This window comes from Dermacentor albipictus, chromosome 5 (genome assembly GCF_038994185.2).
Source record: "Dermacentor albipictus isolate Rhodes 1998 colony chromosome 5, USDA_Dalb.pri_finalv2, whole genome shotgun sequence".
Classification (NCBI taxonomy): Eukaryota; Metazoa; Arthropoda; class Arachnida; order Ixodida; family Ixodidae; genus Dermacentor; species Dermacentor albipictus.
The window spans coordinates 147,320,456-147,346,863 of NC_091825.1; the positions used below are offsets into that span (position 1 = coordinate 147,320,456).

A 26,408-nucleotide genomic window follows, 5' to 3' on the forward strand; every position below is an offset into this window, starting at 1 on the left:
TAGGCCATGCGTCATATGTACTGCTGAGGAGCAGGCAGCTTTTGATCAGCAATGCGATGAGCAGAACCGAGAATTAGCTGGTCTATGCCCTGCCGGTGCTGCAGCGCGGGCACAAGAACAGGCTCGTGCAGCCGAGTGCAAGCACCAACTGCGTACAGAAGATCCAGCAGCCTACCAAGCCGTTGTTTGATGAACCGTTGAAGTTAACCCAGTGATAAACACTGGGGCTGCACGTTTCAGCTTTGCTGGTTAACCATCTGTACGGAGTGCTTGGGCGGTGTTTTTATTATCCTCTTTGTCATTATGTCAGCTACACATGACCACTAAGACAATGTTATGCACTAACGAAATAAATGGTGCCTATTCTGGCCATAATACTACAAAAAGCTCTTGTAGTTTTGTGCGACAAAGATGCCCCTTTGCCAGAGAAGGCACTGTTCCCAGCTGCAGAGTGTGCTTGTGCAGCTGCTTTGGCACTAGCACACCTGATGCCTTGCCTTGAGGCAATGCACTGTGGTAGTGGAATGTGCATTGTGCTAAGCTGCAGTGTGAAATTAACACAGTTCACAGTAGCACGAGCTAATGAAGCAGTCATGCTAAACTGACAACAGTTTTCAAAACACTTTCTGGCTGTGGCCAGCATCCCTCCTCACTTTGATAAGTATAAAAACGTATACAAACATATGCTACTGACAGTAAAATGTGAGATTCCATGCCACACCCTACAAATCGTCAATAAAAGCTGTGACAGCTCCATAAACACATATTGTACATGCATGTAAACTGTAGTTTAAGGAGGCTATTCAACATTTCTAATGAAACTGAACGCTAAAATAAATGACACAAATGTCTATAAAAGTACAGATATCAACAACTGTTTGGAATGATGAAATCACATTGTACTCAAGCAATCTTTTAATTTAGTAACAACAAGCATGTGTGAGCTGCACAGAGCAGCAGGAGAGTTGGAAAACTGCTGTTCTGTACCGCCAGGAAAAAAAGCTGTAAAAAATTTTAAGCTCATCACAGCATGTGGTAAGCTAATGGCTCCATTCACGTAGCAACAACTCTGAAAGGTAATAGAGAAGGCATCAGTAAATGTGGTCAGAAAAACGGCATATCACAGGCATTTAAAATACAGAAAATTTCCAAACTGAACCACCAGTGGCACACAGAAACCTGCATATGCGAACTGCCCTTCAGCTCTATACAGCCGCAGTTATTAACATAACTACTATAGCACAAACCCACAATTCATAATGCACCTGCATCTGTGGGCTTTATAGAGAATGGGCTTAGAGTGGGATGTGGATGGCCTATCTGCTATTGCAACAGGACCTGCACATCTGTTAGAACCAGTGCATAGCACTGAACTGAGACATTACATTAAAAGGTTCATTCACTGAAAAGAAGTAGTTGCAATTTATACTAAATGCAAGATTAAGTAGAAAGACTAACAAGAGTCTGCAGCTGAATACACTCCAGATAACATCTAGGCAGTCTGGCACTGGCAAATGACTGTTAAATTCATTTTGAAAAAAAAAAAAAGCCCCAGGTGAACATAAACCAGTTGGACTACAAATGACAAGTAACATTTACATTACCTTTGCTCAGTGACAGTGGTTCCATTCACTTCAGTGGCTGACTTGGAAGGAGAAGCATGGGTAACAGCTTTGACTTCAGGTGGAGCTTCTGGGCCGATATTCTCGTTGGACTTCGCTCTGGCTTCAGGTGTAGCAGGCACTGCAATACCAGGTACTGCTGTAGTGGCCCCATGAGCAGGTGTAGTGTGAGGTGATGTGGCAAAGCGTGACAGGGACCGATCCACCAGACCATTTTCGTCATCACTTGGAGCTACGCTAGTTTCACTGATGTCTTCCGGATAAAAGAAGTGGTACCTGCACAGGTTCCGATAGTCAGTCTGTTAAGGCTGGGCAAAACGCAGGCACGACAGGCACCACCTCTGAGAAGTAGCACACAGGTATCAAACTTTGCTGAGGGATCAGCTCCTAATTTCAGAACAACCCTCACCGTGTTTCAGGAACAGTTTTGTTGTTTCTTTGCAACCAATAATAGAATGAGGCTGTGTGCCATCAAAGGTTTATGTAACTTGTAAGCATCATTCTAATAAGTGGGGCAACTTTTATGAGAATGCTCAAGTACCATCTTGCATTCCCTCATGTTTGTCTGCCTTGCATGACAGTCAAGTGATAGTTGGAACCAGTAGGCACAGCAACTACAATGAGACGGTACCACTGCTCTTTCACTGGCACCAGTAAAACCAGTGGCACCAGTGAGTGTAGCAGGTACATGCAAGAAACTTTGTCCCTCTTCTTGAGGGTGGAAAATTGTTGGTGACACATATTTACACACACAGTCTGGGAACAGAAGACAAGCATCGCACTGACATAGGCAAATAATCAGTAGTAATTGCCCGAGTTTATGGGGCAGCACCTGCAAACAATGCTCAGGTTGGGCTCTAGAGCTTGCCATGGGCACATGAACATTAGTTCAGGAACCCAAAGGCACAGAGCAAAAACACTGATTCCTAAGAAGAGTCTTTCCAAGGAACTACAGTCCTTCTAGCTTCAGTAGACAGCGTTTAGTACTAAAAACAACAACTAATGAATGCTTTTTGTGTGATCATCTATGTCACCATTTTCTTTATTTGCAAGAGCAAAGTATGCCATGGCTAGTTTATGTGCCATATGTGTACTTGCAGCCACAAGTTGGAGTTTGCAATTTGCAATGCACCAGTTGCACAACCACACATTTTTCAAACTTGCACAATTTGCAGCAGCAGGATAAACGTTCACCCAGCAGAACAGCTTGATTAACAATGATTATGCCTTTTTGAACACTATATATCTATCACTCCATATGCCCAATTATTAATCAATTCATACATTAGAAGTCTGCACTTTGTACAATGCATAAATGATATCGGGCGCTTTCTTACCTTAGGTGCTGGCTATCTTGTGTCTCATCATCGCTTTCCTCATCAGGTGAAACATACAGGACCTTGAGTGTAATCTCACCTTGCTGCAAAAAATTGCATGTTGCCAACAAAAGATATGAAAGGGACATTAGACAGGATTATTAAGTAAATATGTATCCATAAATTATGCTTCTGCAACATCGAAATGGCTGGTGCTACCACAAGAGGAGGCTTGGTAAACCAATGAAGATGCAAAAACATGATAGAAACTCCCGTGGTGCTGCTGTTATGTTTTTGCACCAGCTTGGTGTGATGTCATTCATTTTGACAGCATCTTCTAAGGTCTAGTTAGCATTTGCTTTATCACCAAAAAATGACTATGCAGCATTCTGCAGGCACTAAAGACTCAACCTTGGCAAGTTTCAAAAATTTTCCTGAGCTAAAACAGCCCCAGTATGAAACATTACTTCGAAATCTGCAATACTGCACTGACACACCAGCACCAGTTTCTTTAAATCTTAAATCTTAAAAAATACAGGCTTGGCATTCATTTTCGATGCTGAACTGATCTGGTGTTGCATCTTAGCATCCCTACAAATATAAAGTTCTTGAATTTATGAAACAAACAGCATGAATAACAGACGTCACATCCATCTTTTAACCTGGATATAACGAACTTCAATATAACGAAATTCTCTATATAACGAAGTATTTAAGCTTTATTAGATTCTTGTTCCTAACCATCATGTAATTAGAACCTCAATATGACGAGGTGTGTTTGTATTTAACGCAATTTCGCTTCCGCAGTAAAGGAATGCCCAGACAATAAATTGACACTAACGCGGACGAAGATGGTCAAATGACTGAAGTGGCTGCTTGCAAACACACCTCTCAAATTGCGCTCGGCGCGATCGCCGAAGTGGATCCGCATGTGGAACCGCATCATGTTCCGTATCAAGTCCGAGCGCGATAAGATCCTATCGCGCCCCGCGCACTTCGTGCTTTAGGTGCGAGTGAAAGTGCGCGAGGGTGAGACAAAAAAGATGGGGGCTTCACAGGTGCCGCCTTACCGCGCGAGCAAAGGGACAGAGGGGGAAAGGAGCGAGCTCGCGGTAACGCGATCAAGCGGGCGCGAAAGGCGGGCGAGGGGAGGTAAGTTCGCGCACGCCGCTGAGCGCATACGCAGCCGCGCACCTTGCTGCCACATGTGCAAAGCGTGGGCGTGCCGAGACGCGTGGCATCACGGAAGCTGTCTTCCCGCGCGTTTAGCATTGAAGGTTGCGTAATCGCGAGTTTCGGTGACCCGTTGGAGCGAGAGGCAGACGAAGCATTCGGTCCCCGCTGTCGGCGCTTATCTTGATAGCGTCGTCCCAGTGCGAGCGACGCTATCAACCGCGGGGGTGGAGTGCACGCGAAAACATGGCTGGCTTCGCTTAATTCGTGCCGCCGATGTGAATATATCGTCGACGCGGCATGAGACCGTATATTCGTCGCCGACTCCCAAATTCATCAAAACGAATTATTTTCCTATTCAAATTTGCTTTTTTCGATTGCCCGATAATTCAGAAAATTCTGCGGCCCCTTTCCGTGCAAGAAAAATCGATCGGCGACTGTACTTATTTGCACAGAAAGTCGAATTTCAATACAGCGAAATTTCGATATAACCAAGCGAACTGCGGATTTTACCTACTTCGTTATATCAAAGTTTAACTGTACATTCAATGCACAATGCTATCTGTGCTGCTACCTGAGAAACAGACAGTTCATACCAGTAATGAGCTTTAGCATGCTGTGGCTGTTTTGTTTTATATCTTGCACAGAACGACCACCAATGATACGAAAAGGCTTACTTTTAAAGTCTTTTTAAGCCTGTCATGTTTATTCAGGTAGCAGAAACAAGATACATACCATTTAGCAAACTTTTTAAAAAATGAACCTGCTGTTCTTGATCCGCGATGCAATTTACCATAACTCAAAAGGCACCGAAGCTTATTTGGACAAAGCTAATGAAATCTACAAAAAAAAGGTATGAACTCCTCCTAAAATCTCTGAATTCTAGGATTTATGATGTCTGACAAAATGAAAACATTCCTCCTCCTATGTTTTATGCTATGTTAAGTTCTGCACTTTGGCCAACTTCTGTTGGTTGTTGTTGAAACACAGATTTGAAAGAATTAACACACCTGGAACATGACACATGTGAAAATCTAGATTGGCTCAAGAAGCTCGTCTTGGTACTACTAATGTGAACTTCTATGTTACCCACAGTATGTCACTATAAAAGTTCTTGAGCTCAACTAACCACATGGGATTAGCATTAATGGCATACGTTTGGCTTATTGCCTAGAGCTACTATAACTGTGGTTAGGAGATCCAATCTCGCAGAAAGGCACTGAAGATACCACTGGTCCTTAAGGCTTCTGCTATGGCCATGTTGTCTTTTATGAGCATGTATTGAAGCAAGATTTAAAGCCTGTAATGGATTGATTATCAACAGCCAAGCAACTCGAAACATTTCCCTTTACATATGAAATAAGTATACAGTCGAGTGCTTCTACAACAAATGCCTATATAATGAAATGACCTGTATAATGAAGGAATAATTCTGTCCTGGTTGTATTGCGAGGTGTCCAATGCTTGATCTGCATGTGAAAGATAGCTTGAAAACGCAACAAATAAAATAAAAGGGCCCATCTAACCTGACTTCAACATAAGCTCCGAATAAGCAAGGGCACTAAATATAGCATACCAAGCCCGAAAGAACCTTGACAGCATCATTGTGCTTTGCTTCCCTTAAGTCGATACCATTGGCAGCAAGGATGGCGTCTCCAACGAACAACTTGCCACTCCTCCAGGCTGGCATGTCTGGGAGTACTTCAGAAATGACTATGGGAACACCATGCTCTAGACCACCCTGCAAGGACAGTAGTGTTTGTCTAAGATTCCACACCAAACAGCTCAATGCCTGCACATATGCAGTTGTTTTTCACTGCGTAGTTAGTACACACAAATGTCACAGAGTAATCTCACTTATAAATTAGTACCACTGAATGTTGTTACGCAGAACGAAGCACAGGCGTTAGGGATGCTTACAGGTTGCATTTACAAGAAATGTGCTGCGATGAGCAAGACGGAATCCCGCTCACACAAGGTATGGTCCCTAGAATATTGGCTAGTCTGCCGTTCGTTGACAGGAGTGAGGACTGTTTCCGAAGGACGGTGGCGGTAGCAACGCGAGCAGTCGTCATACTATGGCATGGCACTCGGCCGTCCGGCTGCGTGTTAGCAAAGTGTGTGCGCATTTCGCGTAGTTTAGCCATTCCGTATATTTTAAATAATTTTCTGTCACCACGTACTTGCGCCGCATTAGAGCAGTACGCATTTGTTACGGGTGTGATGAGAAGTTTTAGCTGCGTGAAGTGGTATTCATTTGCAAATACTTTTATGCTGAGCCGTATCAAACATGCCTGTGGAGTGGGGATGCGACTTAGAGCACAAGGCGATTGCTCAGCCTGGAATAGGTTAAGCACCGAATTTATTTATACTGCTGCCCTTTGGAAGCCAAGGCCGCAGTGTTTAAAAGCGAAACAATCAAATTCAAGGGACACTTAGTTATCCTTACGTAGATGAATGCGAAAGCATTGTGATCACCGCGCAATGTCTATGCTCTTTTCAGTCGTCTTAACTTCACCTTAATACCAAAGGTCGAGGGTTCGACTCCCTATGAAGGTTGTGGGTTCAAGTGCTTTAATTAACTGTGCCTTAACTTCACCCTAATTAACATCAAAGGATGCGGGTTAGAATGCCTTAATGAATGCTAGCTTAATTAAACCTGCCTTTATTAACTTTGGCTTAACTGACTACCTTAACTAATTAACTTTGCCTTAAGTGACATTATCAATGCCTTGATTGGCTCACTTTTTGGATTATCGGGGTCACGCCAACGTCGACAATGCCGGATTTTCAGCCTGGTGAGTCATATAATGCTTGCACATTACCAAGCAATATGAGGTACAGGTGTGGGATTTGGCATGGTAGAGGGCAAAAAAAAAAAAAAAAAATCAAACCCAATCTTGTTCAAAACCTATACAAGACATTAGAGAACTCCCAGTGAAGGGCGAGCAAAACAGTGAGAAGAAATATCAACACATAGTAATGGATAAAATTGCAAACGGCAAAAGTACATAAAAAAATAAACATCATTTGCGAAGCACATGCATGTGATGCAAGGAAATGATGTGACAAATTGATATTGCGCATGGTCAAGGAGAAAACCCGAATATGTTTCGACACTAGATAAAATTGTGGAAGCCCATTTCACTCCACAATAATCCCACAAAAGTAATCAAGTACATATGCAATCAGGTACACAGTCAAAATAAATTATAAAGACAGAAATGAAGAACCTTTGGAAAACAGTGTAAACAAATTTCAGCACACAACATCCGATGAAGTGGCAAGAGGTTCGTGAATAAAAAGAATTATGAAAAAAAAAACAATTACAAGACCGCTGGGTGTACGTCCCCGGTGTGATGCAATTGGCAAAATGCAATTATTTGCATCTTCTAATTTTCAAATGTTCTAGCTGTTCTTTCTTTGCTGTCCTTTCATTATTGAGACACTTCGTGAAAAACCGGAGATGCAGATGAGGTCGTAAACCCACCCGTGCAAAGCCGCTGCGGTGCATGCAGGCAGCCAAGCAGACGACAGCGAAGAGTGTAGCAATGGATGGATGGATGGAAGGTAGGAGTGTCCCCTTTGAAACGGGGTGACAACAGCTGCCACCATGCTCAGCAATAGAATAGAGTTACTGTATATCCTACCATAGGTAGCAGAGTTGCGCGTAGGTCCGCCAGCTTGCCTGAGAAGCAACCAAGTCTATGCGGCGAAGCCGCACTCCGTTTTTGCAGGCGACATGCCTAGCATATCGCTGATCAATCGCGGGCGCTTTTGCATCACTTGTGCACCGCTTTTCCGCCTAATCGCAAACAAAGCGCATCGAAACACCTGACTGGATTAGATTGTGAAGAAAGAGGCGCTGCCCTTTATTAGCACGCGGCGGAAGATGCAGCGCGTATATTAGTTGTCTTTTGGACTTGCATTCACCTGTGCACTTTCTCCGCCCGAATAACGTATGAGCACTCGCGTATCTAGAATAGATTGTGTATTCTATATACGCCGATTAGATGCAGCATTCGTGAACCGCGACGGTAACTATTAGATCGCACCGAATAAACTTAGGGAATATGGTGATGTTATTTTATAGATTCCGGAAATCCTACAAAAAGTTTCGTGCGAAAAAGCTACTTCACAAGGTAGTATAAGGTTCAAAATAACATAGCGTATTAAAAACTAGACAAACGTTAGTAATTGAGGTAAACAATCAGATACTTTAATAACTTTCCTTCGCTTGAATACTGCTTGGCACTAACTCTAACTAACTCTATTTACTCACACTAACTAACTAACTCACTCTATTTACTCTATTTACTCAGGCACTAACTCTATTTTACTCAGGTTTTGTTTCAACAGAGATAAATACGCTACTAAGAGCAGTGCAGTGCTCTTTTAGCGTGTAATTAACAGTAACAAAAAGCACCGAGCCGCAACTACCTCTTTCTTTTGGCAATAAAATCACAATGCGAATTTCAAAGAAAAAAACAAGAACACTAGTGTATGTGCGTTCAAATATTTTGATATAGTGATCTTTATCAAGTGGTGCTCTTTTACAAAGGGAACTGTACCAAATATAATGAGGCCCATACTTGCCATAGCTCTCAACATGTGGCCAGTCTGAAATATTACTGGTGAATCAATGACCAACCATTGATATTTCGACTCTGGTACCCCATTAGATCTTGTGTAGGAACATATACATCTACCAGCAAGCAATAGATATCAGCTACACCTGCAAGTGTGATTTCATTATGTGCCTTTTCATTGCAGGGATTCCAAAAGTAGCCTTCTGTGGGAGTGTAGCGAAAGTTTTTCTCACAGGATTGACATAGCTACATTATAGGGAATAATTCAAAACACAGTTAAGCCATTACCGTATGTTAAATGACGACATTCATTCCTCTTGCATCCTGCTTCGCATAAGCTGTAGTAGATAAAATATCTTTACTTAGTAGTAACCTCTTTCATATTCAGAAACAACCCAAGCAGTGCATAATCATGAAAATGTGAGCTGGCTTTCTCACGACACTTCTGTGAAAGCAGTGTGGTGCATCACATGCAGAAAACTTGTAATCCCAGCTAAATCTTCTGTATAACTCTACGTGCTTCCATTACTTTAAAAAAATCCAGACTTGCAGTAGCTTTCAATATTCCAGCTGTGAATTTTTTAGCACAGCCCAAAAAGCACGTAGCTGTTAGTCAAGCAATTTCATCTCATACACACTTGACGCAATAGGCAGTTGACTGAAAATTTGTTTGTTCAGGTGTCTTTACCTGAACACCCTTCACTAGTTTTACAAAGGAAGAAAAACAATTACTGCAGTAAGGTGTCATGAGGCAGGTAAGGTGTCACGAGGCAGGCCGACGAAACAAACATGTGATGCGCTGCGCACGTTGCGTTGTTGCTACGTAGCTAGCACGCACGTGAACACCGAACGGCAAGATCGGCCGGATTGGATTTGAATTTGACTGGCGATAACTTGTGTCAATCCAGTTCGCTGCAGCAGCGGCGTCGGGAAATACAAAAATTGGCCCGAACATCTGCTTCTCCGCAATGCACGGTTGCTTGGCTACCACGTGATGACGTTCATTCAATAGAGGCGCTAGCGGCGTGATAAAACAGACGCGCAACTCTGCTACCTGCGGTAGCACATACAGTAACTCTACAATAGAACTGCTTGCAGCGCCCTCTGCACTTTCATTTAGGAAACATCCTGCCCATTCCATACGGCACAGCGATTGGATGGTTGACTAGCCAATATTCTAGAGACCATAAACAAGGGTTCTTTGTCAGTTTCCTTATGCTAAATGGTGTTTGCCATGGCGGCAACTGTCCCATCGTAATATCAAGGCAACAATTTTTGATATGTGCTGTCCATGGATGCTGACAAAACAGAAGTTATGAGCTTACAATTAAGCAATTTAGGTGCAGTAATGTTACAACATATAGTGGCAGTCAAAATGCAGGCCAGCTACCTTATGATGAAAGGCCTCCTTTATTGGCGTGAATGTCGTGGAAAAGATGGCCAATTTCAAATGATGTTGGTCTTTAGGTGAGTATACCAGCTTACAAGAGTTGACCTGCATATGAGGCTTCACAAAAGTGAGCCTCCATATGATATAGATAAGATATGAAGCACCTGGCATTCTAAGAAAAAAAAGGGATAAGAAAAAAAATGGCAGCATAACTACAGAAACACAGTCCAGCATCTCTTTAGTAATATCCCACAGACAACATTGCACTTTTAATCATTTTGCCTAAAAATCTCCAGTTTTCACTCACAATGGCGAACCAAGAAACACTACAGTCAGGCCTTGGTACAATTAATTATCAATATAACAAATAAATGCTTACAATGAATATTTGATACAACGTAGGTATTTTTTGTCAGCTGCTATTTCATTGTAACAAGGTTTGACTCCACACAACATAGCAAACGTAACTACGGAAAAGGCAGGGAAGTGCGAGTACCGAAAGCGAGAAGTTGAAGGCCTGGAACACAAGCGATTGTCACACCAACAACAGCAATGGCTCTGTTTTCATTTAAGCTACCATGCAACAACAGGCTTGTCATCTCCCAGTTGCTCAAAACGTCTGTAATGTTATTTTGCTCGACTGAAAAGGAAAGTTGCAGCTCTTTACTCTTTCTTCGTCTACGTCCATGATAAGAACAGATGGTTTCAACCATTCATCCGCAGCTCAAGTGTGAATCACACACCGTGATGGAGATTCCCAGTCCCTCGTCCTTGCCCTTGGTCAGCCGCACGGTCCGCACATCCCCGATTCCCTGGTGGCGGCGCAGTGGAGTGCCTTCGTCAGGCATTGCAAGCTCTGGCCCAGCCAGGGTAGCAGCATTGGAGGAGCGGCCTCGGCAGGCTCGGATTACTGCCTTGTGCCTGTGCAGGTGGATCTCAGACTCGAGCTGATTCCAAAGCCGGTCATGTTCACTTGGGTTGAGGTCTCTGCCAAGCAGTTGTATCTGTTGGATCCTGAATAATGCAAAGGTAAGGGAGGTGTTGTCATCAAACAAATGGCTGAACCAGCCATGTCTTAGTGTTCTGTGCTCAATGTTGTAAATGCATACACGTGCAAAAGCACACTGCATTCTTAGCAAACATGATCAAGCCTTGCATTTACAAAATATCAAGGTACAGTTCAAGAGGCTGCTTTACTATGCTGCAAAACATTGGTACAGTTCTGATCAAAAGTATTTAAACCACTGAGTGGCCAGTGCTGTGCTGACATTCCTAATATCTGGAGGTCGAGGATGAGGGTTTTTAATATTCTTCAGAGGAGCTCCACTATATTACACATTGAGTTAGTTACAGTTACACAGTCTGCCCTGTGTGCTATTCAGAAAAAAAAGAAGAAACACAAACATGTAACATTAAGTGACAGACCTTCTGATAAGCATAAGTGTTAAAAATGTGAAACTGTCCACTAACTTTCTGCAGCTACAACACAAGGTGTGGCAAAATTTAAAGAAAAAACCTGCAACACTTCTGAATTATGATAAATGAACTAGCACTGTACACACTGCTGGAAGTCTAAATTTTGCTCAAAAGATTTCCCGTCATTTCCTTCAACTTATGAAAAACCATGCCATATATTTCTTCCTTATTCTTGTGGAGGGGTGAACACTAAAGCTGTTGGGCAGATTTCTTCAGATGCCATGACTAAGTGGTGTTTCCAGTAGATGCAAATGTGGAGAAATCAATAATAAGGTGGTGGTGCGATCTAGTGGCAGAGTATGATGCCACGGCACTGATATAATGGCCTACGAGATCAGGTGGCGCAACATGCTCTACAATCTCTAGGTCACAAGCTCGGTGTGATGGCAGCTGGAGGATGACAGGCATTGTTCCATGTGGGCAGAGCAGCACAGCTTCAAATGCCATTTAATTGACATTAAGAGAGGAAGGCTGCAAGGGTGGGGCAGCAACACTTGATTGGTCATAAATGTATTCATATAAGGCGCTTTCAAAAATATGCCACCAGTAAAGATATGCCAGAGGATGCACTCCAATTCCATAAACACTCCATATCTTTCATAAAAGGTGCTACAGTGTTCCTTTAAGTGATGCCTCGCATCTGTGCAACTTCTAAAAGTGAAGCTAACCTGCCAGCCAGTTCTTTGTCAAGGTACTTGGCAGCCAGCTTGGCCCCAAACACTTCACTCTGCAGGGACACAATGTCCCTGCGAAGTGCAGCATTCTCCTTGCGCAGCTGGGTCACCTCTGCCTCTAGCTGCATCTCACGGCCCAGGTCCATTCGGTACATAGTCATCTCTTGTTCCTGCAAGACATTACACATACAGCCATAACAGTGAATTCCAGCTGTTCTCATGGTGGGCTCATAATTCACTGCAGAGAAACTTTTAACAGTCATGCACCTGCTTCAATTATTGGCTAATTAGGGAAAATGGCATTAGCTGAACACCCGCTCAATTGCAGGCCATGCCAGTCAGTTGAAACGTTAATTGCATAGCAAGGCTAGGAGCGGTTGTACCAGGGTCAACAGTGCAAGGTGGTAAATAGGTTCAACAGCCTTGAAGACAAATTCATAACAATGTCAATTCTCAACTAATGTTAAAAATGGTTCAATCCAAATACTCCGATGCTCCTGCAAACATGTAAATATAGATGATGTTTTTCTCCTGAGCACTTTGATCAGTCTGTCACTACTAACCAGCAAGGACTGAACAATACGTGCTGTCAAACCCAAGGTTCAAGCGCTCGCTTGTAACAGGGTACTCACCAGTTTCTGCTTGATTGCAGTAGAGTCGCCTGCATGCCCCATCTGCGCAGACACTTGCAACTGGGCTGAATGCAGCTGCAGCACCAAATGCTGAAGCTCCTTATTCAGCACAGCACTAGTTGATTGCGCCTCATACAGATCGGACTTGAGCTCCTGTAGTTCACACTGAAAAACACAAAGCCAAGGAATTTGACGGCCAACTTTGATGACATGGACATGATAATGTAGATCCACTCAATACTTCTGTACAAAAGAATGGATCTCAAAATTAATTTTTAACCTGTGCTTTCATTATAAATATGAAAGAAAACCAAGCAAACCACACCAAATACTTTTGATTTAGGCATAGAATATGTCAGAACAGCCTTTTTCTGAAACAATTCAAGTGTACATGCACCATCTGTTAAGGACATTTCGGTCTTTGGAAACCAGTCAGTTCGATGTGTTTGCCAGCTCTGCTTCAGTCCAGTCCTGAGTTATGTCCCACGACCACATGAATTTCCCACGATAATACATGATGTGCCATGCGTGCACACAGTTCCTCTACTATATTTTAACAAACAAATGTGCACAGCCAGCAAAAATTTTCCACCGATTGACAATAATGAGCCTCCTCATGCTGCGGCGGCCATTGAGCACGGTGTAGGATGGGTTCTAGCTAGATTTACAAACACGCTAATCTGCCCATCTCTGCACTTCCATCGTTTGTCTATGCCCTGAACAATGTCCCAACTGTAACCACGCTGAAACACACGAAAGCAACGCGTGCCATTCACAGACGCAGAATGTCATATAACGCCGGAGATAGGGCACGGTGGAGCGCGGTATTCAAGGCCAAGAAAAAAATGCCGAGCGGGGCACCACCGGCGTCAGAGAGGCATGTCCCAGTGCTCAAAGGGTCGGGCTAAATAGAAGGAACAAGCACACACAACCGTGACGGGTTCAGTGACGGCGACAGTGTGGTGCCCGCTGGAGCTCGCGGTGGGTGGGCCGTAGACCCTGCGCCCCCTTTTCCCCCACAATCCCCTCGTCCTTTCCCGCTTCGCCTCGTCCGCGCGTCCTCCCTGACGAAAAGCAGCAGCCCAAGGCGCACTTTTGACCGCGGCGGCAGCGGCGGCGACTTGAGAGAAAAGAAGCCGCGCGAGCGCCCATCTCTCGCTCGGCCGCCGCCGGCTTTCAGGGAGATTACCACCAGGCGGGCCTGGCCCGCATCCTGCAGCGCTCGCTCGCGGCGCTCGGCTGCTGCAACTGGAGCCGCCGTCTCGCCACGGCCGTGAAACACGCGGCTGTTCTTCACCTAGTCACGCGACAGTTGACACAATGACGGGACGATGATATGAGAAGCCAACAACGTCCGCGTTTCTCGATCGCGCTATATAAAGCCAATCCAATCTTCACGTCGCTTTGAAAAGTTTGTCGTGCGGTGTCGTGAACGAATCTTCCACCAGCCTAGCGCAACGCAACGTCTGTCATGACACGCACAGTTCAGAAACTGTCGCTCGCGCTTCCAAACGTGGCAGCTTTTCGGACAGGGGTACTGCCTCGATCGTCGTGCCCGTTCGCACAGAAGCGCTCGGCGGGGCAAGAACCGCGTAGTTTTCTTCTAGGGAAGACCGCGTGCCCAGACGCCCGAGTAGTCTCACGTAGTCCCACGGCGATTACAAACGCCTGTGGCCAACATGCAAGCGCAAGACGTCCGCTCCTACAGGGCGCGTCTCTCATTTTGCGCGACCTCCTCGCCCACGCTACTCCACCCCGCTCCGGCGAGCGAAGCACAATCACAACCCGGCTAAGGTCGGGCGAAAGAAAATGAGAAGAGCGGCAAAGGCAAAAACAAAAAGCCAAGAGGAACGGATTCCCAGGCAGACGACGTTGTACGATAGAGGGTCGGCACCCACGGCCAGCGGGGACGGACGCAGAAGCCGCAGTTCGCGCTTCATATAAACTTGGCGGAGATGCGCGAGCCGGCAGTGGTAGTCGCAGTGCTCCTGGTGTTCTTGACGACGTGTCCGTTCCCGAAAGTCGACGCCGGTGCCGTGGCGGCGGTGCAGCATGACCATCGGCGCTCGCAGCATGAAAGAAGCCGGCGAGACGCCACGACGAGCAAGCCGCCAGAACAGACGCCGGCGAATCCCAAGGGATTGGACTTGGGCCCCGACCTGTGGCACAGCGTTCCCCCGTACCTCAAACAGGTAAGACTGGGTTATAGCGTATAGCGAAGCATAAAGGATGTTTAAGCTTACTGTTCCGAAGCAGAGAGTACTTATCTGCCTTCACTTGACCCTGTAGATTTAATTTGAAACACTGCCAAGTCGACGGGCGCTGTGACAGAATTCCTGTAGCACGTCAGGTCTGCCACGAGCACTGTCTCACTCACCGAGAATATAATGTGACAAAGCATCCCTAATTAGGCCCGCTGAGGTTTTCAAAGTTTATTACGACCTGTAATTAAGGTGATTAAAGAACTTCGTAGTAGGAATCCTCATTTCAATTTTGAAAACTTTGAGCTCCACGCCTACCAAATATAAGAACGGCATAATTTTTTGCATTCCGCATCTAGCAATACGACCACCGACCTGGTATCTGCGCTATCAGCGGCAACTAATTACCACGCCACGTAAGCAGGGGATCATGAGGTCCAAGCGCAGCGAGGTGTGCGAAATAACAGACGCGCGTGCGCGTGTGTATACGTGCAGCCTTTGTCAAAAGTATACGGGCTTCTCCGTGCTCACCATATATGTTGTTGGGCTGTGTGTGGTTCAGAGTGCTCCTGACACTCTAGACCTATGGAAGGGGAGCACGCGAGTTTTTTTCGTTCCCTAAGGCGTTGGAACTTGCGGCATATCGCAAGAAAAACTCTCTCCAGCAGCCTATGCTCGCAGGGAACGTGACCAGTACACTTCTGACAAAAAAAAAAAAAAAAGTGTACCTTCAACGCAGGCTACACCAGCTACTAAAGCTTATACTGTTTCGCTTCCTTTTTCGCTCCTTATCTCAACGATAAACATGTGAGCCACGCAGTTCTCATCGTTGTGAAACTCTTACATTTCGCAATCAGCCTTGGAGTAGTTGGCCAATGCGCGCGGTGTCCTTCCATTCAGGCGTGCAACCACGTGGCAAGAACCGCGAGCATCCGAATGAAAACAGCTCGTCATATCTTGCAGGGCGCCGCGAAAGAGCCGCGAAAGAATGAAAAAAAAAAAAAGAACGCGTCAAATGCGAGCTGCGCCGTCTTTTGACAGTTTGAGTTCCTCCGCGTGGACATCTGACAGTTAATGAGCCTTGCTGTTATAATGGAACGCGGCCAATCTTCCGATACCTATAGATTCGTGCTGCGATCACTCGAGCACAATGACTTGCCAGATGTACTGTGGGCAAACTATGATGTGTATACTACACAAATCCGGACGCTTTCGGCAGGCTAAGGCAGCGGCGCAGGAAGGACAAATGTCACAACGTAAAACTGATGCCACAATCGTCAGTCAGGTCACGTGCTTGCGTTCTTCGACCTTCCAGCGCTGCCGCCTTCACTATGCCGAATCTATAGCCCGTGAACACAGTTAACATCACTCAATAAAGCACGTTTGTTCAGTAACGTCACTTTAGACCAGTGGCGTAGGCGGGGCTACGAACATGACCGGGGAGGGTGGCGAACCTGTGTGCCACCCCTTAGGTACACCACTGCTCCAAACGCAGCGAATGATCACATTTTCCATTTTGTTATTGTACATGCGTGGCGTACTGCACAGCCATATAAGCCACAGCCATATAATGGTTCTTACGAACGTTAGCCAAGCATCTCGCGATGCGTCTGGCATGAACAATAATAGGGTTGCAAGCTATACGTACGACGCGCGAGTGCAAGGAGCTCCAGGCACGAGTGTTGAGTACAAAATTCATTACCGCTAAATATTGATTCGCCTTGGGTACGAGTACTAAGCAACCAGTCCTTTGGCACCACGAGTGCCTATCAAAAGTCTTCTAGGTAGACTGTTTCAGGAGTGACCGGGTCATGTGGCCCGACCGCATGGTGGAACAGCGCAGTACTCCTGATGCTACAGTTGATAGCGGGGAATAGGTGCCTTCCTCGCTCTCTATCCACAGCACCAGCAAAGCAACCAGTGCCCTGGGGGCTTTGCTGGTGGCGCTTACATGTGTCAAGCTCAATCTTGGGCAATAGTGCGGTTCCTGCGGCATTCGCTGGGCTCCAGAGCTTTGGATGCCGAGGACGCGGCAGATGGCTGGAAGTTTCTGGTTCGCACATACAACATCAGGGTGTCTACCAAGTTGACATTTCCAAGTTCCCCGAGTTTTCCAGGTTTTCCCTGACCACCTTTGCAAAATTCCCTGAATGAGCAAGAACTTTGTTTTATGTCAAGACAGGCGACACCATGTTGCCTGATGCTGTCACTCTCTAGTAAGCATGTTGAAGCGAAAAATGACTTATTCCAGTTTGAATAGTCAGGAGTAAAATCTTATTTTATTTGAAACGAAAAGAGAAGGAAAGTTTTAGTAAAATGCACAGCAAAAAAAAAAAGAAAATGTAAAACCCATTCCGAATTGAGTCGAGCATTTTCAAATACAAATGAAAAGGAGATGCATAAATAAGTAAATATTTTTGAATATGACATATTTATATGAACTGATAGCAAGCTCATCGGTATGAAGCCTGAGCTTTGTCACAATTAAGATTCTCTCTCAGCAGCTGGGAAGTCAACCTTAACTGTCCTAACATACTCTCAGCCCGTACACAACATTTCAGTGCTGGGTTCCCTGCTTTAAAGAGTTTATTTTGGTTTGGATGAGGGACACCTGCATCTCGGCGTCAGCCAACACTTTGTTTTTTGAGCTCAAGCTCCTTCAAAGAGGCGGCGGCACGCTTCCTTTCCCGTTAATTCCTCAGTGCGCCGGTGCTTTCTGTTCTCATCGTCCTTCTGCCACGCGTTAACCTTATGGATCATTTGAAGCATCTTCTTGGTCGGCTGTACAGTCAACGTCCGATTTTTCGGACTCCCTAGGGGCCGAAATCGGACGTTCGGGTGGTCCGAAAAAATGAACGCATGTCTTTAAGGGCCAAAAGTGCCACAGGCATGTCCGAAAAATCTCTTAAGGCTTGCCAGTACACTTATTAGGCCTATCGGTGCTCGTACTGTGACAGGAGACGGGGGTGCACGCGTGTATAATTAAGGAATACATACTGCGTCCCGTGACAATTGCCCCTTCCCACGCTTGTTATGCTTCACCGCATAACACTTCTGTACTGAGGCGAAGCTAACTTTCAAAGACTGGCATTACGCAACGCGTTGTGCTCTACGAGCTTCTAAGCCAATCGCGAGGATTACAAAGGCGGAGTCGGTGGCATTGCTGACAGCGGCGAATTCTTTCAATAAAAAATACGGCACCGCAAGCAGCTAGGCCTAACGTTGCCGCGGTGGTGGCTATGGCTGCCAGCGGATCTGCGTGCGAAAGTGCCGGTTCGAGGCGGCGAGATAATCAAAATCAACATCAGGTGGTGGCTCTGATTAATGCGATTTCAGACCTGCAGTCAGGGCAATATACATTGACTATATGGAGTACGTGGTGGTGCCGCAAAGCCGTGCAAATTATCGGGCATGTCCGAAAAATCGGGCGTCTAGAAAATCGGTCGTTAACTACTCTAGTTAGCTACTCGTGCCGATGACACGGCGTCAACGACGATTCCTTGCGATTCCTCTGTTACTGGAGCCAGCATTAACACGAATTTCGTTCCCTTTCAATAAGTTACAGCTAATTTTTCCTGACAGAAGCACAAATTCCCTGAGTTTTCTCTGAGTATTTCCAGACTATTCAAATTACCGGTTAGTAGACCGGGAATTTGACACCCTGAACATAGATGCGCGCAGCCCTCGCAGAGAAACGGCCGCACGTTTGAGACCTTCGGCAAGATTTCCCATATGCTTGGGATACATTTAATTGAGACACACCGTAGTGGGGGACTCCGGAAATTTGGACCACCTGGGGTTCTTTAACGTGCCCCTAAATCTAAGTACAAGGGTGGTTTCGCACCTCGCCCCCATCGAAATGCGGCCGCCGTGGCCGGGATTCGATCCCGCGACCTCGTGCTTAGCAGCCTGACACCATGGCCACTAAGCAACCACGGCGGGTAGTGAAAGGCTCTGCTCATGTCACTGGAATTCATCACGCAGATTGATCGAACAGATTGGACGAAAAGAGAGAGAGAGAGAGAGCGCAAGCTCTGCCTTCAAATGATTCTTTACTCAGAAAGAGGAAATGCAATCCTGTACAGCTACTGCGAAAGCGCGCATCCCAGACAACAACGGTCAGATGGCTTGCAAAAAAAAAAAAAAAAGGATCTTAATTCCCACTTCCTATATACAGTTATACTCGAGAAACCTGCATGATTTTATACTTTGTTTTTGCAGTAAAGAATCAGGTGTAGTCAACGCCTGTCGGGGGTTTCTCGAATTGACACCAACTACAGTAATGAAGCTTGTCAGCTTCTTAAACCATCTAAACGCGAGCGGATCTCTTCGATGACGCGCGTCCTCAGGTCATGCTTCGGCGGGGCGCAGGTGCTGACGTCCATCGACGACCGGCTGCGCGGCCTGGATGCGTTCGGATCGGCGCTGCGGCTCACGAGACTCGACTTCTCGCTGGAGCAAGTGCTGCGCAAGCTGGACTCCTTCGACAGCCGGCTGGGCAGGCTCGAGGCCAAGCTCGACGTGCGACTCGAGAAAGTCGAGGAGGCGCTCAACGGACGCGGCAAGGACGCCGCGTCGCCGGCTCAGCAGCAGCAAGGTGCAGCGGATGCCTTCCACCTGAGCCGCCGCTTCGACATGCTCGCCGACAAGCTGAACAACAAGTGAGACCGCCCGAGAATACGCGCAACGCTGCGAAAAAAAATTTGCCCCATCGCAGTCCCACTGCACTGCACTACACATGCAGCGCGCTCCACGCGCACTGCTTAGAGAATATCACATCTTGTATAGAGGCTCACGCAGCACTCTTCGAATGTGTCGAATAAGTTGAATGTTCCTCGTAATACAGCAATGTCACCATGGCTTCGTCTCAGCCTTGCAAATGCGCATGACGTATGTGAGCGCGAAGACCAGTTTACACATACGTTTTGTGAACGCACTCGAGCGATTCGCGATGTTTAACCTTCCACAGAGACGCGCCGTACGGTATATAGTAAAGGTTTCGAATTAACTTCGGCTATCTCACGTGCGCCGCAAGGCAACGTCACGTGCTTGCCGTCTTGTCGTATTTCTCTGCTTCTCTATCGAGTTTCTTTCTCCCATGGAACGCTGCAAGTGTCTCCGATGCCATAGCCAGGACCGTTCCGTGTCGCAGGCTGGCCTTTCTGGAGACCAAGCTGGACATGCGCGCCGACCGGCTGGCCAACAAGCTCGAGCTGCTCGAGCGCGACCTGCAGGACGCCTCGGAGGACGCGCTCGAGAAAATGGCGCGCGGCGACGAGGCCCGCGCGCGGCTCCACGCGGACCTGTCGCGGCTGGCCGACCTGGCGGAGCGTGCGGACACCGCGCAGCGCCAGACGGCCACCGTGCTGCGCGTCGACGTGGCCGACGTCATAAAGCGGGCGGACGCCAAGATGGACCTGTTCAGCCACGAGATGTTCACGGCGAACACCATACTGCGCGCGCTGCAGCAGCAAGGAAATGCCACGCAGCAGGCGGCATCGTCCTGCCAGGCGATGTCGGCTGATGCGCCTAGCTGGGAACAGGCGAGTAGAGATTCCTGCTCCTATAGCTGTCCGGAGAACTCGATACGGACGAACGTTTCCTTTCAGAGACACAGGGGCGTCGGAAATTGGCGGGAGAGCAAGGGAGAGCGACTATACCACGCAACCGCGGACTTCGGTATCACATCCGTTCCAAACGCTCTGGCAGAGCAGATCCTGATCCAGCAAAAAATAAAAAAAGGGGGTTTTACGTGCCAAAACCACTTTCTGATTATGAGGCACGCCGTAGTGGAGGGCTCCGGAAATTTCGACCACCTGGGGTTCTTTAACGTGCACCTAAATCTAAGTACACGGGTGTTTTCACATTTCGCCTCCATCGAAATGCGGCCGCCGTGGCCGGGATTCGATCCCGCGACCTCATGCTCAGCAGCCCAACACCATAGCCACTGAGCAACCGCGGCGGGTCCTGATCCAGCCATTAGCCAACCTCATTTACGTGACAATGACGCCGACACTCCTGTATACAGATCTATAGTGATTCTATTACACTATATACAGATCCACAGGCCCTATAGTCCCTATAGGGTGAACTCCCACGTTCTTTCGCCTATATAGGGCAACACACATTTGCCTGACCTCGAGAAGTTACCCGCTCAAGCAAGGTATACATAAATGTACACGATAGTCGTACGTGGGCACTGGAAAAACCGTCAACATTGTAATGAGTATCTTCATCACAGGGAAGTGTGTGTGTGTGCGCGCGCGCGCGAAAGGCTATTGGTAGGGCTGACCGGCAAGCATGTAATGCACACAATTGTGATACTGATCCAACTCGCGTTAGAGAGTCACAGCCCTCGTGAGAGGACGCAAAACGCTCGTTTTCACCGAAAGGAGGAACAAGCGATCCCACACTTGACTCGTCGCGTTAACTTAATCCTTTTGGTTGCCAATGACGATTTGACGGGAATGCAGAAAAGGAAGGTGAACGGATCTCGCCGAGCACGTGGGGCCGTCGTGCCCTTTCACTGGCGCTCACACGAACGCGGCGCGCCCCCGCAGGTGACCAACCTGACCGAGCTGGTGGAGAAGATGGTGCGCGTGGGCGGCGAGCAGCTGCGCGAGATCGACTCGGACGTCGAGAGCTACACGCGCAAGGTCATCAACGGCATCTACGAGCTGCGGCGCACCACCGACGAGCTTGTGCGCGGCGCCTTGCAGGACACCGTGGAGCAGGGCAACCGCACCCGGGTCCTGGTGCGCGAGGAGTTCCGCAAGCTGCACGAGCAGATCGAGCCGCTGCCGCTCATCGAGCCCCGGCTCAGCATCCTCAGCGAGGGGCTCGAGAAGCGCATCGTCGAGCTGGGCGCCACGGTGGACCACAGCTTCGCCACGCTGCTCGTGGCGCAGAACTCGTTCATCTCGTCCTGCAACCGCATCCAGGAGGAAGAGGTGCAGCTGTACGACCTGCTCGAGCGCATCATCCTCGAGATGCGCAACCGGTCGCTGGACGACACGCAGCGCATCAGCGACGAGCTGCAGGGTCACAGCCACGAAGTCGCCGCGCTCCTCAGGGGCGCCGTGAGCGCGGTGTTCGCCGCCGGCAACACCACGCTGGCCGAGGTGCGCAACCTGCTCGGCAGCCGCCGGTCCGACTGCAAGCCGTCGGTATCCGGAGTCGACGACCCCAGTGGTAACGGTACGACCGGGACGCCATCTAGTGCGGCTGCGATGGCGGCTACGACGCCGCTGCCACCACGTTTTGCCACGACGGCGCCTTCCGCAGGCTCCCCCCCTGCTGGTGCCAGGACGAGGGACGGTGCTGGTGGTGGTGGCGGCGGAGGCGCCAGTGGCGTTGTGGCTTCGGCGGCGACGCGGGACTACGAGTATTACGACGACGCCCTCAAATAGGGGGCGGCAAGACTCGGCGATATGTTCGGTCGTGCTTACAGACGTTGGTGCTGACACCTTGCCGCCACTAAATGTTGACTGCATATATGCACGGTGGCGAGAAGGGTTCTGCGTGCTGGAATCGATGCGCGGCGAATCGGGCATGTGCGTACGTGCTACTTGATGAAGAGTACGCGTATGAGGTGTATATTTCTGAACGCACGTACACGGCCAGCGGGAAGGGGGAAAAACAGACAACCCAAAATCTGCTTCTTGCAGAAAGCTGTGATGCCAGCAACACAAAATAAATCAGAACTGCGTAACATGTACCCACAAACTTTCTTCGGGACAATGCAAGTGCGTTTATGCGTCTTTTATTATGTAATCGAATAACGATGTTGGCAGTGTCTGTACAGCTTCAAGAAGAATACCTTTTTTTTTTTCGTTGTCAAAGGTTATTATGCGATTTCTGCACGAAATCAATGCAACCATAACGTTGCTGCTCCGCGAGAAATATTGGGTTAGGTTAACGGCGACAGCATAGCACATTTACACGATACTACTCGCCAGCTCGAATAACGCGAAAAGGGAGTTTAAGACAAGGGGACATAGGTGAAAGCCGTTTACCACGCGAACACCAGATCGTAAAGGCCCTTGAAGAGCTGCGTTTCGGCTTGCGATGACAATGGTGTTGTTTCTCCTCTTAGCTTAGCAAAGATTCCCGACAAGTGCGGTGCTATTCACTACACTTTTCAGTGGCCTATAATGGGTCTTATGCAGCGTCCACAGAACAGATTTAGAATGGAAGCCTATGTGTACGCGACATGGCCGGCGACGCTGCCAGGACCGGTGGCTTCGCGCACGCGTACGGAAAGGCAGACGAGCGAAACACAAACGACTTTGCGCACCACGAATCCGCGCTAACTTGCTCAGCTTCCCGTCGTTCTAAGCAGGAAATCTGTCTTCGAAGTTGTGGCAGTGATTATGCAAGCTGACAACTGAGTCAGCAAACGAGGGTTCTCACATACTGATGCAGCGGCGCATGTTTGGAGGACGCTAAATCAAGCACTGTTATATGATCGCGTCCCAGGTTGAATGAATTTTTAGCTATACCCTTGTAAGGACGTGCAAACACCTCAGAACAGCTACTGTCAGTCATATGGTTGTGACAAAAGAGCCTCTCGGATTCCCTTATTCTTCGCGCTCGTTGCATAGCGAGGGCCACGAATTCGGCAGCTTTGATGCCATGAGGTAGGAAGCCTGCTAAGAGTTTGTTGGCCGGTTGCCTGCTCCCAAGATTCCGTACCACGTGACGCCAACGGTTGAAACACGGAGGAAGGGGTGGAAAGGATGGATGGTCATCCGACGCCTTAGCCATGAGCGCCGCTGGCACTCGCCCCCCCCCCCCCCCCAAAAAAAAAAAAATTGTGGATGGCCCACAGTGGCATTATGAAATTCTAAGGGTTTACGTGCCAAACGACGATATGATAATGAGACACAACGTAGTGGGGGAACTACGGATAAATTTTTACCACCTGGAGTTCCTTGAAGTGCAAGCGTTCCTGCATTTCGCCCCCATCGAAACGCAGCCGCTGCAGCCGGGATCTGATCCCCCGCCATCAGGCTGTAATATACGTGATGAAGTAACATTAAAAGAGCACAAAGAAAAAAAAAACAGGGGGGGGGGGGGTCATGGACAAGACTGAACACCACAAGCAGTAGTGGTGTTTAGTCTTGTCCATGTCTTTTTTTTTGCGTTCTTTTAACTTTAATACCATGGACCAACTAGCTCAGCAACAAGCCTTGTTGACGAATATGCAAGTTCGACTCCCAGCTGCGGCAATTGGTTCGTCCATTTTCATTTCCCTTTACCTTATTATTTCTACATTTCAATTAAACATAAACATTTCATTCCCCCTACATATGCTTCATTTTCGGCAAAAGAAAGAAGTCGAGTTCCTTCGATTACTGTCAGACTAGTCATGGCTTATCGGCGAAGTGCGAAGGACGGCCTCGAAGTAAGCGCGGTCTATGCCAAAACAGTTTTGAAGCCACTCCGCAATACCCGTCGCCATGCCCTGTGGCAAGGCACGTCTGGCACTACGAATACAGGGAGAGCCAGGAGCTCTCCCGAAACTCGGAATGGGCAGTTTCAGGGGTGCCCCTGCACAATAGTTCGGCTGCTAAGCGCGCAAGTTGACTACTTGAGGAAAACTGCGCCCCCATTGCTCCTCTCTCTATAGCAACTCTAATGACGCGATAATTCGAACTCCACGGCAATTCTCAGAAGTGAAACCGCGAAGCCTCTTCAAAAAATTTGACAGCTCGGCTGCCTGCTCACGGATACCAGAAATCATGGCCTACTCGCCCTTCGTCACCTTCCCTGCCTGCCCGCGTGCTCTGCTGCATTATGGTCCCTAGTAGGGACCTGCTGCAGCCTAGGAGGCACGGTGTGAAGGCGGCTGTGACGGTGAGGCATATTTCACTGAGAGAGCCGGGTCATGTTTCCAACTAATAATAATAATAATAATAATAATAATAATAATAATAATAATAATAATAATAATAATAATAATAATTTGCATTGAGCGCTTCAATAATTGTGGTTCTCATTAGAAGGAAGAAAATTAAAAACGAAAGCCAGACGGAGCGAGCGCAAGTGGCACGGTTTCCACCCGGAAGTAAAGAAACAAACACTTTTGCATATGAAAATGTGTCGAGATGTTACGGCGCCGCACGCATCTGCTCGCTCAACGTAAAATGTCACTTCGACGCTAGGACACAAATGCGACCTGGCTGCTGCTGTGACACCTGTCTCCTACAATCAATTATAGGGCTAGATAATACAGCCGGTCGAATGACCGGCTCGTAACTGAACTCTAGCTCGATGTATATGTGTTTATGTACACAGATGCTACCCTGTGCACATAAATGACTTGTGTTCTTGGGTAGTGCATGAACATGGGCCAGCTTAACACTAGTAATAAAGTAGCTTACATCAACCATATATTTATGCGCTGAAAAATGAGCGTTCTATACAAAAATGCTCTACATTTGTTCGAATTCTTAATGTGCGCCTTCTCCTACAAAAACTAAGCGTTAGAACGAAAGCCCAGCATATGTCGGGTAACTCTCTCGCTCCGAAATTAGCCTCACCGGACCCAACAAACTCGCAGGCATGTCTTGTTACCGACCTACCACATCGTCACCGGTTCTGCCGCAACTTACACCCACGCTTGAGATTAACAAGAAATAAATGTCTCTCGAGAAACCCTCGATAAATATGGTGAGGAATACTCACGACAGCGATCGGACAGCTCCGTATCAGAACTTCTACTTCGACTGAAATGAAGAAATGTAATGAAACGGTAGCGTTGACTGACCTCCAGTTTCTCGTTGGTTTCGAACACAGTCTGAGCCTTGTGACACAGCTGGGCGAAGGCGCTGCTGAGGGCAGACATCCTCCGCCGGGCTTCGTACGTGATGTCGCACTGCTCCTCGTCCACCTCTCCCAAAAGAATGTCCAAGTCCAGGTAGGCCCTGTCAAACTCCTTTTCCAGAAGTTCCAGCCATTTCATGGCCACGGCGGACGTAGCCATGATGAATGGACGTCAAAGCGAGACGTTCGGTTCAGCGATGATGCGTTCGATTTGGGAGGCACCAAACACGAAGGAAAGTGCATGCACGCTTCACTCGGTGCGCGCCGTCAGGGCCTGTCGCTGGGAGGATTTTCAGTATCCCTCGAGCATGTCATAGAAACAAAAACGCAAAACATGCCCGCCGAGGGTGAACTGGTGAAGTGCCACTGGTGCCACGGCAAATATTCGGAAACGTAACAAACGCGAGCTCCGCTCACCCTCCTCGCACGCGAGCGAAACAGAACATCGGCAGACTCGTCTTGGCTCGATTCCTAGCTAACCTCTAATTCGTCAGCGCGAAGAAACACA

At 47.6% G+C, this 26,408-nt stretch overlaps 2 protein-coding genes across 2 annotated transcripts; one reads left to right on the forward strand and one right to left on the reverse strand.

Moving 5' to 3' along the window:
• Positions 1 to 897: 897 nt before the first annotated feature.
• On the reverse strand, positions 898 to 26,351 carry LOC135906241 (Golgi-associated PDZ and coiled-coil motif-containing protein-like). Its single transcript, XM_065437538.2, has 8 exons — positions 25,845 to 26,351; positions 12,873 to 13,037; positions 12,235 to 12,410; positions 10,834 to 11,104; positions 5,688 to 5,852; positions 2,960 to 3,042; positions 1,605 to 1,898; positions 898 to 1,069 (listed from the first exon to the last, which is right to left on the reverse strand). Exons 1-8 carry the CDS (start codon positions 26,058 to 26,060, stop codon positions 1,054 to 1,056), a joined length of 1,386 nt encoding a protein of 461 aa, XP_065293610.1. The 5' UTR covers positions 26,061 to 26,351; the 3' UTR covers positions 898 to 1,053.
• On the forward strand, positions 13,697 to 22,906 carry LOC135906240 (uncharacterized). Its single transcript, XM_065437536.2, has 4 exons — positions 13,697 to 15,064; positions 19,445 to 19,734; positions 20,226 to 20,616; positions 21,634 to 22,906. Exons 1-4 carry the CDS (start codon positions 14,828 to 14,830, stop codon positions 22,480 to 22,482), a joined length of 1,767 nt encoding a protein of 588 aa, XP_065293608.1. The 5' UTR covers positions 13,697 to 14,827; the 3' UTR covers positions 22,483 to 22,906.
• Positions 26,352 to 26,408: the final 57 nt, after the last annotated feature.

Bases quoted from the DNA above. Each gene is read 5' to 3' on its own strand.
- LOC135906240 (XM_065437536.2), top strand. From the start codon at position 14,828: ATGCGCGAGCCGGCAGTGGTAGTCGCAGTGCTCCTGGTGTTCTTGACG. The intron at 15,065-19,444 runs GTAAGACTGGGT...GGCGGGGCGCAG, and splicing joins TTCCCCCGTACCTCAAACAG to GTGCTGACGTCCATCGACGA. The intron at 20,617-21,633 runs GCGAGTAGAGAT...GCGCCCCCGCAG, and splicing joins ATGCGCCTAGCTGGGAACAG to GTGACCAACCTGACCGAGCT.
- LOC135906241 (XM_065437538.2), bottom strand. From the start codon at position 26,060: ATGGCTACGTCCGCCGTGGCCATGAAATGGCTGGAACTTCTGGAAAAG. The intron at 13,038-25,844 runs GTCAGTCAACGC...TGTGTTTTTCAG, and splicing joins AAACCAACGAGAAACTGGAG to TGTGAACTACAGGAGCTCAA. The intron at 5,853-10,833 runs GTGTGTGATTCA...CTGTCCTTGCAG, and splicing joins GACTGGGAATCTCCATCACG to GGTGGTCTAGAGCATGGTGT.